General features: G+C 37.5%; 1 protein-coding gene across 3 annotated transcripts; it reads right to left on the reverse strand.

Annotated features, from left to right (window-relative positions):
* Positions 1-689: 689 nt before the first annotated feature.
* LOC124177007 (ATP-binding cassette subfamily G member 4) lies at positions 690-14,250 on the reverse strand. 3 transcript variants are annotated; one of them, XM_046559001.1, is made up of 13 exons: positions 14,016-14,250; positions 12,904-13,223; positions 8,947-9,130; positions 8,314-8,437; positions 6,973-7,118; positions 6,738-6,861; positions 6,439-6,553; positions 5,611-5,739; positions 5,390-5,508; positions 5,129-5,297; positions 4,696-4,952; positions 4,446-4,579; positions 690-3,475 (listed from the first exon to the last, which is right to left on the reverse strand). In XM_046559001.1, exons 2-13 carry the CDS (start codon positions 13,100-13,102, stop codon positions 3,259-3,261), a joined length of 1,917 nt encoding a protein of 638 aa, XP_046414957.1. In that variant the 5' UTR covers positions 13,103-13,223; positions 14,016-14,250; the 3' UTR covers positions 690-3,258. The 3 variants fall into 3 exon arrangements, with proteins under 3 accessions (XP_046414957.1, XP_046414958.1, XP_046414960.1); XM_046559002.1 differs by lacking the exon at positions 14,016-14,250 and having other exon boundaries at positions 12,904-13,232; XM_046559004.1 differs by lacking the exons at positions 12,904-13,223; positions 14,016-14,250 and adding an exon at positions 11,117-11,144.
* Between the last annotated feature and the right edge of the window lie 1,890 nt (positions 14,251-16,140).

Raw genomic sequence — 16,140 nt, forward strand, 5'->3', positions numbered from 1 at the left:
TTGATACAGGGTAAAATAATTTAAAGTAAATTTATTATCATTATCAGATTTTTTTTTTGTTTTTTTTTTCTATTAGAAATAATTTTTTTCTATTCTTCAACTTCAGTTACAGCAAGGGTCTTATTATTGTATTTTTATTTTTACCTAGAATGACAATATTTATTTAAAAAATGTCATCGGATTTAACATATATTTTGAAACATATTCATGTTAGTTGTAATTTTCCGTACCAGTGCAAGAATAAAAATACAGCTTCTATTAACTCAATTTTGTTACACCGATGAGCAAAGTTTTCAGTGCATTATCAATTACAGCCGACTAAGCCGTTAGAAATGTTACTTAATGTCAAGTGTCAGACTCTGACGGAAAAAGCCAAACGCTTTCCACAAACGTTCCTTACAGTTATTAATTCATCACGCGTGTGATTACGTAATTGATAAAAATAGATTTTGTCACAGTACAGAAATGTATAGAACTTCCCGAACACGAGTCACATTAGCCATCTTATAATTGTTTTCATATTATTATTGGCCCATTTTTTTCTGAATGGTAAACAAAAAAGTCTTTAAGAGTTCCAAAAAAAAAAAAAAAACACGGAAGAAAATTTTTTATCGTCAGATGTAAATTTACTGAACGACAGTATGGTTCAAATCACGACCAAGACATTGAAACTTGAAAATCTAAACTGGTTTTGTCGGTCTTGACATTGATCGATGGTGAATCAACCTTGTTAAATCCAAAGCGAGTTTTCACCGATGTGGGAATTTTTTTTTTTTTTTTTTCTGCGTAAACTAAATTTGGGCCACTTCGCGTGTTGTACTCCAATCATTTCATCGCACACGAAGTTCATATACCGTAGGTAAAAGTTGGCACAATGACAATAGAACGCTAATTGAAATGAAAAGTAAAATACAGTTAATAAAAATGAAGTATCCTGTGGTTCAAAAAGATTCTCATAAACTTTCAAGTCTTTGCTTCGAGGCACTTTGAACCTCGACGTAAGAAAGACTGAAAGAAACTTCTTGAGGTACAGCACCCATGGCGATACCCGGAGCTAAATTTCAAGATGTGAAAATGGTCAAAGTAAAGGAATAGAAATGTGAATTTGCATAACATTACCTAATGGTTATATTGACGTTCTCATACTACGCGTTGATTTTGGATCCACGTGCAATTGAGAGTTCATAAATCGGTCAAGGCAATTTAAAGTATTTTCGTAATACTTGTAAAAGTAAATCATCTTTGGATTTGTAATGTGTGATGAGCCACGTAATTATTTATTCCTACAACCGTTACGAATCTATATCAAATCTGTCCGCGTAGTACGGTTCATTTTGCAAGGTCGAACTATCACCACTATTACTCTGAATAACAGCTCTTTGTCGGTTAATATTTATATTCAAAGCATATTTTATTTTTGAGACAAAGTCGAGTTCAATTCTTACGTCCGGAATTTTTGCAGAATATTATAATGAATACCAGAGACTAATATCGCGGTCAATGGTCTGCACAGACTCCCTACCAAATTTCTGTGTCAGATGAATCAGAGAGACAATTACTGTATCATAAATGAAAGTAAATATACAGTAAACGGGTTTCTGTACGCTTACGCAAATACTTTAACAAGTGTGAGGATCGCAATATTTGGTGTTAATCCTGATTGAAAGTGATTGTATTGGGTAACTCATTCAACAATCGTTCAAGCCCGTTAGTCAGTTCATGTCTAATGTGAGCAAATATGATGATAATAACATTAGTAACGCTTATCCAACAGTCATTGAATATTAATGGAAACCAATCGTATGAGTGAATGTGTTTATTAACCTATAGTTATCGCAGGACGCGATATGTTTGGCTAAGAAAATATTCTCTAATGACTTGGGCGACAATCGTGTCGTATCCTTTAATACCTCTGCCCGCAGAATTTCTCCGCATACAACGCAGAAAGTGAGAAAGCTTGCGGAGGTTATTTTTTTAATCTTGAAGGAATTCTCTCGGTAGCTGTTAAACCTGTTTCCGCAAGTTGCAAGGAAAGAGAAAACGAGAGACGAATTTTCGACCAGAGAGACCTACAGATGAAAGATAACCATGTGTGAATGATGTAGGAAATTAGTGCAGAGCATACGAAAAATTAATATCGTATTATTATTCACATTGAAATTCTTTCATCAGTTATTAACTATCGTAGATATACACATATGTATATATATACATACATTTATTATACATGTATATGAGTAACATTAACTTGCCTAAATATACGACCTGTAATTCAAATCGCATTAGGGTATAAAAATATCTATTATAAAAATATATAATATTTCGAATTAAATGACATATGGGCTTCCAAAAATTCATGAATAAAACGCTCTGAAATACCAAATGGCCAGGGAAAATCCATCGCCTTTGTCTCGTACCTTTCAAGAAGCCATGTCAGTTGAATTTTGAAGAAATTTTGCTTTACTGATTGAGTAATTTTGAATCGTGACTGTAACTGAGAATATTTATGACGAATAACTAACTGGTTCCTGACACAGCAGCGCAAGGAATCTTTGGAAGTCCATCGTAGAATAATTTTTAAAAATTAAATAACAATATCTCACGTTGTCGTAATATCATAATGTATCTCCTTCGGTAAAATTGTGAATACGTCGTAAAGTTTCACATTTCTACAAGGTGATAGAAAAGCGGTAATCGGAATTGAGCAAGACAAACATTAACGGCTGCTTAGTCTTTAGGGCGCAGCTCACAGATAAATTGCAGTCCTGCTTGCTCAGTACCTACTACTATTATATCTACAATGTTAAACACTAAAAGAAATTGCATTGATACGTTATCTTAGTTTTTTTTATAGATATACTTACTTTCATGCCCTGACATGGTTGCCATAAGTGCGGTTTAACGTCTAATGGATAAGATGTAACGAAAAAAGCCGGATAGTAGTCGTGTTCCGGTCAATTGAACAACTTGAATTTGAGAAATTCGTTGAGATTATCTTTGAAGACCCGAGAATACATCGTGCAACAATTTAATGCGGTCCGCGGACACTATTAAACCCAATCGCATGGTTGGGGTTAAAAACGATTGCAAGATTTAACAAAATGCTGTTCGTTTTTTTCAATATATTCCTAAGGTCAATTGCGACTTGCCGATACACGCAACACATAATATACACCCACACAATAAATATCTGATATTCTTATCTTAACAATTGACTGTTGCGTGACGAACAGTCACCGCAAAAGTTAAAATAAACATCTACCGAGATGCCATCAGCTTCCATCTGAGGAGAAGAAGGGCTGAAAGACGCGTAAAGAGTAAAATCACACCCAAGGCACAAATATCGAACCAAAACTGATCCCCATCCATGGCTATTTCCATTAGGAACTTTCTCGGATATTTGAAGTGACAGTACACCTCGTCGAAGCCACATGCCAGTGTTTTCCTCTCCAGTCCGTAGATAGCACTGACGTATCTGTAAAATAAAATAAAATTTTTCCATCTTTCGAGACCGCGGTGGTTTTTGATCCGCACTGTGAGCAAGATGGAATCAAAATTGTCCTACTCGTAGCTCCCACAAAAGAAAGCTGAAGTGGTTCGATATCGCAGAGTCTAGTTGAACGAGTCGGACTGCAAACTATGTGAAAGTGCTTCACTCTACCGTAAGTGTGGCGCATAATGCGAAACAAAACAGTCGGTAAAAACTATACTCTTCATTTACCTTTGTAGGTATTTTTACGCTGCAATATCATATCGAAGTGAGGATGTTAAACATATCATAATGCCGTGCATTCTCGCGGATTCTCTGAGCAAGTCCGTTTTCCATTTGTTATCACGCGGTTAATACGAAACTCAAAGATGCTCAGAGTGGGCTTGTATCCGGAATTGCCTATAGTTAGGGGTCTCCCGTTGCGTACCCATAAACACATTGTATATCGTTTAATTCAACTAAGGATCTTGCACCTAGGCGACAACGGTGACACTACTCAAAAATTGGCATTTTTAAATTCAGGCTATATTTCGACTTGAAAAGTTCGAATCTATAAGCTGAGACATTTTTGCAGTTGAATAATTACCGCTCATTATTCAACAAAAGTGACACATCTCAAAAGGACTGTTCGTTCCTGCCACGTAAGGGCACTCAGTGAAACCGAATGAATCCGAACTTTTTCCAAACAATTCAAAAAGGTGCGAAAAAACTTATCACCATAAACGATTTACTTTATAGAACAACAAGGTAAGTTTCGTAAACATGCAAATATTTCACTCGTACTTATTTGCTTCTACTGAAAAATGCCAATTTTTTAGTTGTGCCACCTTTGTTGCCAAGGTGCGATCTGAATCTGAAACCAGAATTGAAGAGCATTGAACGCTGGAACCAACGTGGTCATCACAAGCCGTATCACCTTTACAGTGGGAAGTCTGTGGATATTTAATCAACTTACCCTTCAAGTCCATATCGCAGATAACTGATGTAGCTACCCCATTTTAGGTAAGCGGGTAGATCGTGAAGAGTGACGCCAAACCCGGCAAACATCATCATCGGTACAGAGAGCGTTGGGCCCATGAAGGTGCCATTCTGCAAAACAATCGATTGTGTAATACCGGTACCTTTGAATTTGGATAGTTTTCGCACATCGAAGGTAATACGCACAATTTTTATGTATAACTAGTTGACAGCAGTAGATGACTCACCACAACTCCAAAAACGGCTCCGATCATGAGCCCGAAACTCTGCGCGACAAACGCAACCAGCAAACTGATTGCTACGAACATTGAAAACCTGCTTATTTCTAGAGGTTGTGCTGACATCAAATAGACAATGACCGAGAACAGCAGGCAGCAGAATACGGAGACCGGAATATCCACCAGGGTTACAGATATGTAGTAAGACCTCAAACTGTACCATCGATTGAAGTGCTCTTTCTTCAGGATGTTCATCTCGTTTGGGACTAGAAGACGTTTTATTTCAACATGAAATTTTCATCGAATCAAATCAAATCCTACTTCGAAATCTGTTGAGACAAGTATGTCACCATTTCAGTAAATAAAAAGTGCCTTAGAATGGTATCGAGTCTTACCAAATGGAAAAAAAAAACGGTCGGTCTTCTTATTACTTATCACTCACATGTAAGAATGGTCAACATCATGGTGGTCATCATGTGGTGCATGAGAATAGCAAATAGTAAATTATAGTTATCCAAAACTCTGGAACCTTCGTTGCCAGCACGAATGAACAGAGTTCCCAGCATTACGCCGGTAAAGATGTTCACAGCTATGCGGAGGTGGGTCAGAGTCTGAAAGTTAAATTTTCATAGTGTGTAAAAAATAGCGTGAATACCGGACCACAAAAAGTACGCGATGGTTTGGTATTCGTTTTACAACTCACAGTGTCTCTTTTAGTTTTCAAGTATCCTCTCTGCAGGAGGACTTTTATTTGATTATATTGCGACGTTTCTTGTCGCGACTTTTTCTCATAAATTCCAGAATTTTTCAGTGGATGTTTGGCTGAAACATGAGACGGAATGGTGAAATTTCGACGTGAGTAGAACACCACGGAATATCCGTGCGGAAAACAGTTCAATCGCATGAAAGCCGTGATGATTCTACCTCGTAATGCCGCTGTGTCTAACGTAGCATCTGGATTTGTGAACCACTGGAGACTCTTGCCGTTCTGCGTTGCCCAAACCAAAGCGTCGATCTTATCCTGGCCGTATTCCGCACAGGCCAATTCAATCACTGTGACAAAATGCGAAACATCATGGTAACGACTCTGAATGAGAAATTGAATTTCAGGCTGATGGTCGGCAAGAAATCTATGCTTCTTCATTTCATTATGAGATAATATTACGTTCGTTGAGTATTTTTAAGCATAATTATCATATTCAGAAGCTACAAAAATAGATAAAACAGGTATTACAAGTAAGAGCTTAGCTTCCAAAAAATCGCTCCAAAGTGGTAAAAAAAAAGTCTAGAAAATTCGCAAATCTTACTCAACGATGGCACATTTTATTCAGAGGACTATAGTACTATATATACTAGGACTCAACAAAATCACCGAAACAAATTGACCGAATCTACTTGACTTTCACGATTTTGTAGTCGAGCGAAGTAAAGCATCGACATTTAAGGTTTTGTTTACAATCCCAGTATTCTCTACTTTTGCATTACTCAAGAGATCTTGGTACATTACAAATATAATAATTGACTATTTCGTAATAAAATAAACGAACGGAATAAATTTTCGGTAAGCCAGTCTCCCGAAGTTAACCCATTACAATTAACCTTTACGTTAATATTTCAACATCTCAGCCATGTAACTGGTTTCTTAGCACAAACCTTGTATCTAAATTTGTTCTAATCATGACCTTTAAATCGATGAATGAACATCCTGTATATCAAGACGTAAATTAATTTTGATTGAATGAAAAGTTGTACCATAATCAGCCGGGTTGTGATAAACTGGGCATGGTAGCTTGACGCTTTCTAGGAAAGGTACCATCAGACTCGCTGCACCTTGGTACAAGCACGCTCCTCTGGCCAGAACATATACCTGTGGCATGAATCAGATTCCCAAAAATTAAAACCGGTTATAACCACAAAAAATTATTCATGACTATATAGTTTACATTGTATTTTTCAATTAATCCTGGAATTCACAAGTTAATGGTTCGGCAACCTCGCACGAAACGAAAAACTGAATGAAAAACATTCGAATGATTGATAAGGTCGCTCACCTGATCAAATAGTTGAAAAAGTGAAGCACTCGGCTGATGAATGGTACAAACTATCGTTCGTCCTTGTCGCGCCAAGAGCTGTAGCAACTTCACGACTTGTGTACAAGACGAGCTGTCCAACCCGCTACAGAAAAGGAAAAAGGTTAAAAAAAAAAGAGAACAGCAGATCCAAGAATAAAACCTTGTTTTCGTATTATACCATGAACCAAAGTTCGTTACAGAAAAAAGAACTCACGTCGTAGGCTCATCCAGGAACATGACGAGAGGGTTGTTGACCAACTCCAAGGCAATGGAAAGTCTCTTTTTCTGACCACCGCTGAGTCTTCCAGCCCTCGTATGCATGTGTGTGTACAAGCCAAGTTTAGTCAATATTTCCTCGATCTGAAATCCATCAAATATGATTATCCGCTACACGAATAAACCGCTTTCCTTCTGGTTCGTTTACTGCGCATCACTAATGGCAAAGTGACCTTTGAGTTTGCAAAAACAGCGTCGAGGAAAAGAACGGTGAAAAACACCTGACCCAAAAGCAGTTAACGATAGGACGAGAAGTTGACAACCTTGAGGCCCCGCGGAGTTCTCATCGATCACAATCAGGTGCGCAAAATGGCATTTCAAACTTAGTTGCGTGCCTCGAACTTCGCAATAACATTGCGCCATCAGAGTAATTACACAAAGTTCTATCGAATGAGAGCTAACGATATTACTATACCATTACCGAACAGATTACCGTCGGCGAAAATATCTATAATTTCTCACGCAGATAATCGTCGATTTTGACATAAGGTACTTTGAACCAATTCGTAACCCCGCATTATATTTTCTACGCGAACCTTATTGGAATATAAATGCATTCCATTTAATCCAAAACTGTTAAGTTGCAAAGTCATCTTGCATCTTGTTGATGCAAATGCAATAAGAAGTCACGACTACGTGGAGGTAGTAAAAAGCTATCAGCCGATCCCTCCTCTGCAGTCAAGGGTTAATTGGACATAATTGCACGCAATGGAATAGTTGAGCTACTAGCGCAGTGATATCGTAAGTGCTTTTTCCAACCCGCAATTATGCGTGGCAGAAACGATTGAACTTTATACACCTTTGTGTATGGTGCAGGCTGGTACTACAGCTATAGTTCAGTCATAGCAATCGACGTTAGCATGGCAGGGATGTTTATCAATGTGATTGACACAACCATACCTCAGCTGTTAAGCGACGTTCTCGCACAAAGATAACTCTGCATTATACCATTATGCAACTTTTGTTGACAAAATTTTTCACTTGCTACGGATGTGCGTACGTCTGGGGTTATCTACGGACACAGTATTTAGATGCAATACGTTATTATGAAACTGTACAAAGTCGTTGACAATAAAAGAGTAAAAAATCAATAAAAAGTCATCCGGAGAAAGTGATGATTGATGGTCAAAAGGAACTTCTGAAATGACCCAGAATGCGATGTACGATGACGTCATCGTGCTACGACAATTCTCATGGATAGATCCGTGGCTAGGCTTATCTTATTTACATGCCATATCGTTGAATTGAGATCACAGATATTTACGCCTCAATCACTTACGATAGCCTCCTTCGCGTATATCGGCGTGTTCGTGCTGATCTTCAAATTCGCTGCTATCCTGATATTCTCAATAACCGTCAAGAGAGGCTGGAGTCTGTCGTCTTGCGTTATGTATGCACTCGACCTGTCAAACGAAAATATACGATTTCGAGTATTACCTGCCTGCAAAAGAAATGGGTCATTCTGTCGAGCCATGTACACTCAGTGAAATGAAATCACGTGGTAGGTAGATATGACTTTATGCAACCTTGATGTGATTGACTTGACTCGTTGATAATCGATACTTTCTAATAAGAGTGATTTTTCCATCATTCTCCGTGTGAACTAATTTAGTTGAAAGGTCAGGACGTCCTTGTGACCTCTAACCAAGTACAAACTCGTCATAAAAGCTGTTGCGAGGAAGTGAAAACCGCGACCACCGAAACAAATTTTGCATTATAGAAGCTTGGCATTGAAGAAACCAGTTTACAATTTTACATTTTTCCACATTCATATATTCATATTGAATTCCATGGAGGTTTAATAACTCAACGGAAAAATCCTTCAGCACTGCGTACTTGTATAAAACCTAGCTCGAAACGCAGCAAGTTTACTTTTCTAATATCTTCTACAATTATTTTTCACTTTAACTACCTGTGAAAGACGTTCATGTTGCGAACTCGCCCGTTGACGAAAACCGTACCTTCGACCCCGGTGATGCGATACCCGGAAAGGACGTCGAGAAGGGTCGATTTCCCCGCACCGGATGGTCCCATGATCGCGATCAACTCTCCGGCGGGCAACCGTCCGTTAACTCTGTGCAAGATTTCCTTTACACCTGTCAAAATCAGAGGCAGAGGATAAAAAAAAAATATACATATATATATATATATTAGGGTGATTCGTTTTAGGGCTTTTTTTTTTACACTTCATGCCCAAAATCCTTTCGTGGGTACCCAAAAACGAAGTTTCGTGAAAGGGGGGCGTTGTCAAAAAATATTTAGAGGTCGCGAATCGAAATTGAAGATTTCCCATTTGATTAACATTGAAAAAAATGTTTTTCCCATCATTAGTGGTATCATTTCGCGAATTTTGATATTGCGATATTTGCCAAGTGGGTTCTCATAGAAAATATGATACTCTACAATAAAGTTCATTGAGCCATGTTCGTAAATTCAACCTTTTCAGCGATATGATTATTTCATATATATATATATATATATATATATATCAGGGTGATTCGTTTTAGGGCTTTTTTTCGATTTTTTTCGATTAACGATATCGGTAAAATTGTTGTACACAATTAGCGCTGCGTTAACTTTTAATTAAAATTATCAACTGCACATGCAGCCGTATGTGATTTTATTTATAATCGATCACTGCAGCTGCATACTACGTGTCAAGTAATTAACCGAATCTGGAGCTATCTTTTGAAGTACTAATTAATGCATGAAGATAGGTGTTAATTAGTTGGTTACCGAAATTGGACATTTCAAGCTTGATACCGACGACAAACAATGATGGTAGTAAAATTTGGAAACTACGCGATGCAAATTTGCAAGTGACAAAAAATCTTGATTGTCGAGAAAAGGTCACGAAAACCGATGATAATTTATAACCTCGGTTGAGAATCGTGTTTATACAAACATTTCAATCAAGCTCGATCTCTCTCTACATCTGCTATGATTTTTCATTAGTCCGCGTACATAAGAAATTATTATATCACCGAAGTTTTTCCTTCAAAGTTTAATATCACTCTGCAAGATTGCTTCGATGTTGCAACTTTGTTGCAACTCTACGCTGTAACTTCTTCGGCATTAGTTAGCAGCGGCATAACTGCAAGATCGATGACTATCTCGCGCGTGGGCGGGTCACGGACCTTTTCTACTGCCAAGGGCAGAAGTCATTGAGATTGCAGAGTTCCATTTCGTGAAGCATAGACATACCGAGGCCTCAAAACCGGACCTCTTTTAACTCGCTATTTTTCAACGAAGCATATCATTCGTGAGTACAAAATTGGAAATAAATATAATTATCTTTTAAAGCATTATAATAATAATTGTAAAAATAACAATAATCATACTAATTAGAGCGCTACTGATAAACAGTTAAGTTTGTATAGCCGTGAAGTGCGCACAACTTTTTCCAAAAAAAGTTTAGAGGTAAATGGACTTCTGATCCAGTATCAGAAGTTTACAAACTAAACTGAACCGAAATATACAGCGTCAATACGCGCGTGTACACATTAGTTTATTTCTTGTCTTCAAAGATTGTGATATCCCGAACAAGAACCAAGGAAGTTTGCCAACCAACAATAAGCGTTACATCATCGTCACAATCTACTTGTACCACACTTTCAGTATTTTACAACTCCGATCAGTCATGATGATACACCGCAATACGAGCATTCCGATATATATATATGTATATATATATATATATATATATATATATATATATATATATATATATATATATATATATATATATATATATATATATATATATATATATGTATATATATATATATATATGACGGCTGTCTTCCGGCAGCGAAACACGTGTAAAATAATGAAATGATTATTAATTTGAGGTACTTATAATTAATTATGAAGTAGCGTGAAAAAGTCGCGGTACATCGTTATTATTCATTTCTCTTCAGTTTTCGCTATTTATTCGTCACATGTGTTTATTTGTTTTTTCCCCACTCCACTTTTGTTTACCCACTGAATTGTGTATTCACATTTGAATGTACGTATGTATAGTACATAGTATAACACGGTCAACAGATTAATCACGAATGTTTTCGCTTGTAGTGACAGACCTTGTGCTTTCATGCCTTCGACGTTGAGTTATTGTATAAAATAACGAATTGGACTTTGAAACGTTGTAGGTATAATGTTTAATGGGCTTAGTTGATAGCGAAATGCACAAAGAGATTCACGTGTCGTTTTAAAAACGAGTCCGTTGGTGTAAAAAAAATACTTATTCGGTTTAAAATAAAAGTAAAAATACTATTCTCATGTTTTCATCATTGTGTCAATTGCTGTTAAAAAAACAAATCTGAATGCCAGAACATTGCAAGTGCGTAACGTCAAGTTCCAAACAACCCGGGATTAAAACAATGCCTGCATTGTCAAAGTACAGATGTGATGTATATTTGTTCTGTGCAGCTGGGAACGTTGCACTCTCCTCTCTGTACTTGTGTTATAAAATTGTTCAGATAAGACTTAAGTTGATACAATCTTATCCGCATGGACATTGAGCAACGTACAAAGGTGGTTTTCTATCACTTCGATAGGGATTAGTCATTCGATGCCATCTGCATTTTACTTGATCATTTGCATTTGTGTGTCTAAACGTCGGAATCTAACAATGAGTGCATGATCAGTGATCTTGGAACAACCTCGATAATTGCTGTAACAATTTTTTTTACAAAATAAAACAAGCAAGGGTTAAACGTTCTTCGACTGGTTTGGGATGAAAGATGCTAGGCAACATCGAGAGATTAATTCCATTGTTCTGCCCAAAGAAACGAGATTATGTCATAGTACGGCCATAACTCTGCAGCATTAGGTGTTGGAATTAATTGTTAGCGTTTTACAAACCTGTTTACGGGGAAAAACAAACTCTGCGAATTAATTGTAACACCTGACATATCAAGAACCCCGCGTTAAATGTTCAGTTTCATTTTCCCACATTTGTTGCGTAACTCTGGGTGTATCAATTTTCACATATCGCATAAGATTCCGGCTCGATAGATTAGACGCTCTTCACGTTTCACACCATACAAAACAACCGGTGTATAATAGCTGCCACATGGAACAATTGCGGTTTTCACGTCCGCGTTTGTGAAATTAAACCGAATGACGTAACTACGAATTAATGCCTTTGAAACCGGTATCCGGGTACAACACATGCGTCAAAATGTGTCGAGAAAAGACTTTTATACAACACGTCCTTGGTCAACACGTATGGAAAAACGTCGTTTTTATGTCCTAGGAGGTAAAAGTGGTCTTTTCTATACTGCGCGCATGCGCTGTCGCAAACAATTCTAACATTACGTGACCCTAACCTCAATTTCGTGCTTTGTAAAAAAAAAAAAAAACAACGAGCAACATACTCTTGTTATTTAAAGAATCGTTTTTCGCCTTGCGCATTAGTAATATTTTACTGTTCTATTGTAATGTGGCAATAACCTACGACTCATATTGCAAACTTACGCTCGACCCGGAAAAACCGAGTTTGCCTCCTTGTCACAAAATATACTATATTACTGCTGTTCAATATTACGGTACTTCGCTTCTATCAATACACAGCGCTGAGTCTTGCGTTGAAAATTATTACCGCGTAGAAACAAGAGTTTTGTGTTTTTGGGGTAAAAATGAGGTTTTTATATATATAGTGGATGAAAAATGGCAGAGACACAAAGACTTTATAAACGAAGAAGTCGTAGCTATATATTCTGCAGGTGTACATATTTGATGAGTAAGTGTCGACTGGTTATTTCTGTTCCCGGTTACTGTATACATACCACGAAAATCGCTGTACAGCGATTACAAATGATTACAAGTCAAAGAAAAGTCAAGGAAAGAAGAGCTTTACACCCACCTTTACCGAAACCGAGAGATACGGTGTAAGAAATATCCTCGAATATTATGTCGACGGGTTGTCTTTGGGGAATCCGAGTGGCTTCGGGGGGTTGATCGTTGCTCTGTAAATCCATTGCACCGTGTTCTGCACTCGGTCTTGTTTCGACTTCTTTGTACGAATTCGGCACTCTGGACGCCTCGTGCACTAACACATCCATAATCCAGGTGTCTACGATGTGTCGGTCCCTTTTATGATGGCGATGATCTTAGCGCGGTGTCGTTGTCAAGCGACGTTTACTGGCCGGTGGTCATCGGCGGAGTGATCTCAGTACGGACATGCTGTGGAAGTAGCATCGCGATAACAATACAAGACGGTAAACCCGAGAGCGTCGACAATAACGGGGTGCGGGAGCCTCGACGACACAACGGTTAATCGACATTTTGCGTTTATCAGCACCGGAATTTGTACCGATCTGATTAAGTCCATCCTCGGGAATATGAATAATGGATTACTTGAGGTGGTTGGTTGGTCAAAGATCTATCAGTTTTGTTCATTTCGTCACGAGAGTGACGTACATTGAGTAGTTTTCAAATTATTGTATTCGCATTTTAAGCTATGGAGACATATTTAAATACGCAAAACCAGTAATGTAATGGAGATATAAACCGAAGCTTAGATCTCGATGCTTCGCTTCAAATTTATTCCAAATGGTTTCAAATCTGGTACGACCGTTCAATTCAACGCTACGTTGTTCAGAAGACTATTTTTCACAAGATCACTGAAACATATTTTCTTGTTCTTCGGTAAGCGATTCAACATTGCCATTTGTTCGTCGTAATCTGTACGGGTGCAATGTTCCAAAATGAAATATTCAAAGATACTGATTTGAGAATAATAAAATTGTTCCGATGAATTTTCAGAAAATTGTTTTTCGAGTGAAATTAGTGATCGTAGAGTAGCATTTACCAAATTTTCTAGATTCTTAATCACTGTGAAGCGATTCGAAATGAAGCTTCAATATTTAAGCCTTTACTTATAATTGCTATATTTTCTGAGAGATATCCGCATCTTAGGTGTTCGATCATCGACTAATAGAATTGGTATGAAGTACTTATTATTGGCCAACCAACCTCTTCGTTTGGTTTCTGACGGGTCTCAAATAGGAACTCAACGCAATGTCAACCTTCCATTCCAAGGCCAGCATGCCATTTTTCATACTTCCAAATTTCTTAGAATAATTTCGCACAATTTCATCAGTTCATCGTCAACCAAGATCTATCGCTCAGAAATCCGAGGAAACGTTGAAAGATACATAATACCGAAGAATATCACTTGTGCGAGTTTGTATTCAACCTTGTATCTTACACATGATCGAGATAAATAACTGTTACAGATGACATACGATTTTTCAATACAAGTGAGCAGTGAAATATAATTGATCGGTTACAGCTGGGCTTCGTTATATCGGTATTAAACTTATCAATCACGTGGCACAAGGACTGGAGATAACGAAATGACAAACAAATAGCACAACTGGTACACACGCGTCGAAGTCCAACGGATTCGTGAGTCACTCTCAAGTGCAGTGTAAATCATACGCGTAAATCTTCCCACATGCATTCTCTCAGTTCTCAAACTCTACTGGCAACTGTCGTAAATTTCAACCTTGCGTATTCTAATCTACAAGATTGAAAAGAGAGCAGCGACGCCCTACTTCTACTTCTACGTCCTGCAGGATATCATTACACTTGTTTTCCGCATGCCGATATAATGAGTTAACTCTGTGGTATCCTACCGATCATTAAAGAAAGAAACGACACCAATCTTCGCTGCTGAAGAAATTCTTCGACCATCACTGATAAGAAACACAAATTGACTTATACTTTTAGAATGTCAAATATTTATTCCGTCGGTAAAACAATTGTACTCTAATTGTGTAATGCCCAACGGCATGTGTAGAGATTAGAGAGAAACTGACATAGTATGATTGATGCCAACGACCTGAGGGAGAATAAGAGCACACGTATAAATATGGATCTGTAGCTTGCGACATTGATCTGTCGATATGTTTCAACTGGGTAAGTCGCACGGTTTCGCAAGGAGAAAGGCAAATACTTGGCTGTTAGAGGCACAAACCTTTATAGTTTACTTTTCAAACGGGAATGTCAGAGGGACGAGTTTCCGAGCAAAGCCGAAGAATCAATGCTGGTGATGCGGGGTTCGCGACTCGGGATTTTCACATAAAAAGTATACACCAACTGCCATCATTTTGCCGATTAGAATCTTGAAGAAAATTTGGACAATCGTTCGAGTATTGCGAGAAAGATATGGGAGTTATAACAAAAAAAAAAAAAATGTGTTGACTGTTCGGTTGAAAAAACTATTTTCCAATTACAGAATAACAGCACTAGAATTTAAGGACAGAGTATTTTAACCAAATCACGTGACGCATAAATACTTACGTGATCCTATCCTAGTCGAGATGAAGGATTAACGATCGCCGGTTTAATTTACGAGAGAAATATGCAAAGTGTTTCATACCAGCAATAAATAAAACAATCTTGAATGAGAAGCGGTCAGCCTAATCTCCCTATTTTTGATAATCAGCTTTTTGCGTTGTAGAAGCACAACGACGATGCTTTAATAGGCATTATTTAGGTCATCCTGATTCGGCCTAACGTAGTTTGTCTATCAAACACGACTGTTAGAAGTATCTCGATCATATTCGAAATTTGTACGCACTACGTTTCTTGACACTTTAAAAATTATTTTATTGACATTCAGGGTCTTACAGAATAGAAAATCCGCAGTGGCAATGTTTCAATCCGGAATTGAATGGATTGGAAAATCGTTAACCCTTGTACAATAATAACACCGGACATCAAATTGTAAAATAATTTTCGTATTTGGGGTGCGAATCGTTTTTCTGGATGTTTACGTTTGAAAAACATGGTACAATGTAGTCATATTTAACTCAAACCTTGTTATTCTCGTGAGAATATATTATACATAAAATATGCATTATCCCAATATAGAGAAATACTTCAGTCCATACATATCGTAAGACAACAGAACTAAACACTTTCAGCTTTCAACTTAAAGTGGCAGACATCGAGCAAATTTGTCAAAAATACACTGTCAGAAAAATGTGGACTACAGTTTGGTGTCAATCAAACACTCTATCTCATGTCGAACCTCCGATTTGACCACAAAAATAATTTTATGTACATGTGAGACGTAGATCTAGAAGTAGTG

Source organism: Neodiprion fabricii, chromosome 2 (genome assembly GCF_021155785.1).
Source record: "Neodiprion fabricii isolate iyNeoFabr1 chromosome 2, iyNeoFabr1.1, whole genome shotgun sequence".
NCBI classification, from domain to species: Eukaryota; Metazoa; Arthropoda; class Insecta; order Hymenoptera; family Diprionidae; genus Neodiprion; species Neodiprion fabricii.

What these genes read in the sequence shown, in the direction of transcription:
- LOC124177007 (XM_046559001.1), bottom strand. Translation starts at nt 13,102, where the DNA reads ATGGATGTGTTAGTGCACGAGGCGTCCAGAGTGCCGAATTCGTACAAA. An exon ending in TTTTTCAACTATTTGATCAG is followed by an intron (nt 6,554 to 6,737) that starts GTGAGCGACCTT and finishes TTCATGCCACAG; the next exon opens with GTATATGTTCTGGCCAGAGG. An exon ending in TCACAACCCGGCTGATTATG is followed by an intron (nt 5,740 to 6,438) that starts GTACAACTTTTC and finishes ATTTTGTCACAG; the next exon opens with TGATTGAATTGGCCTGTGCG.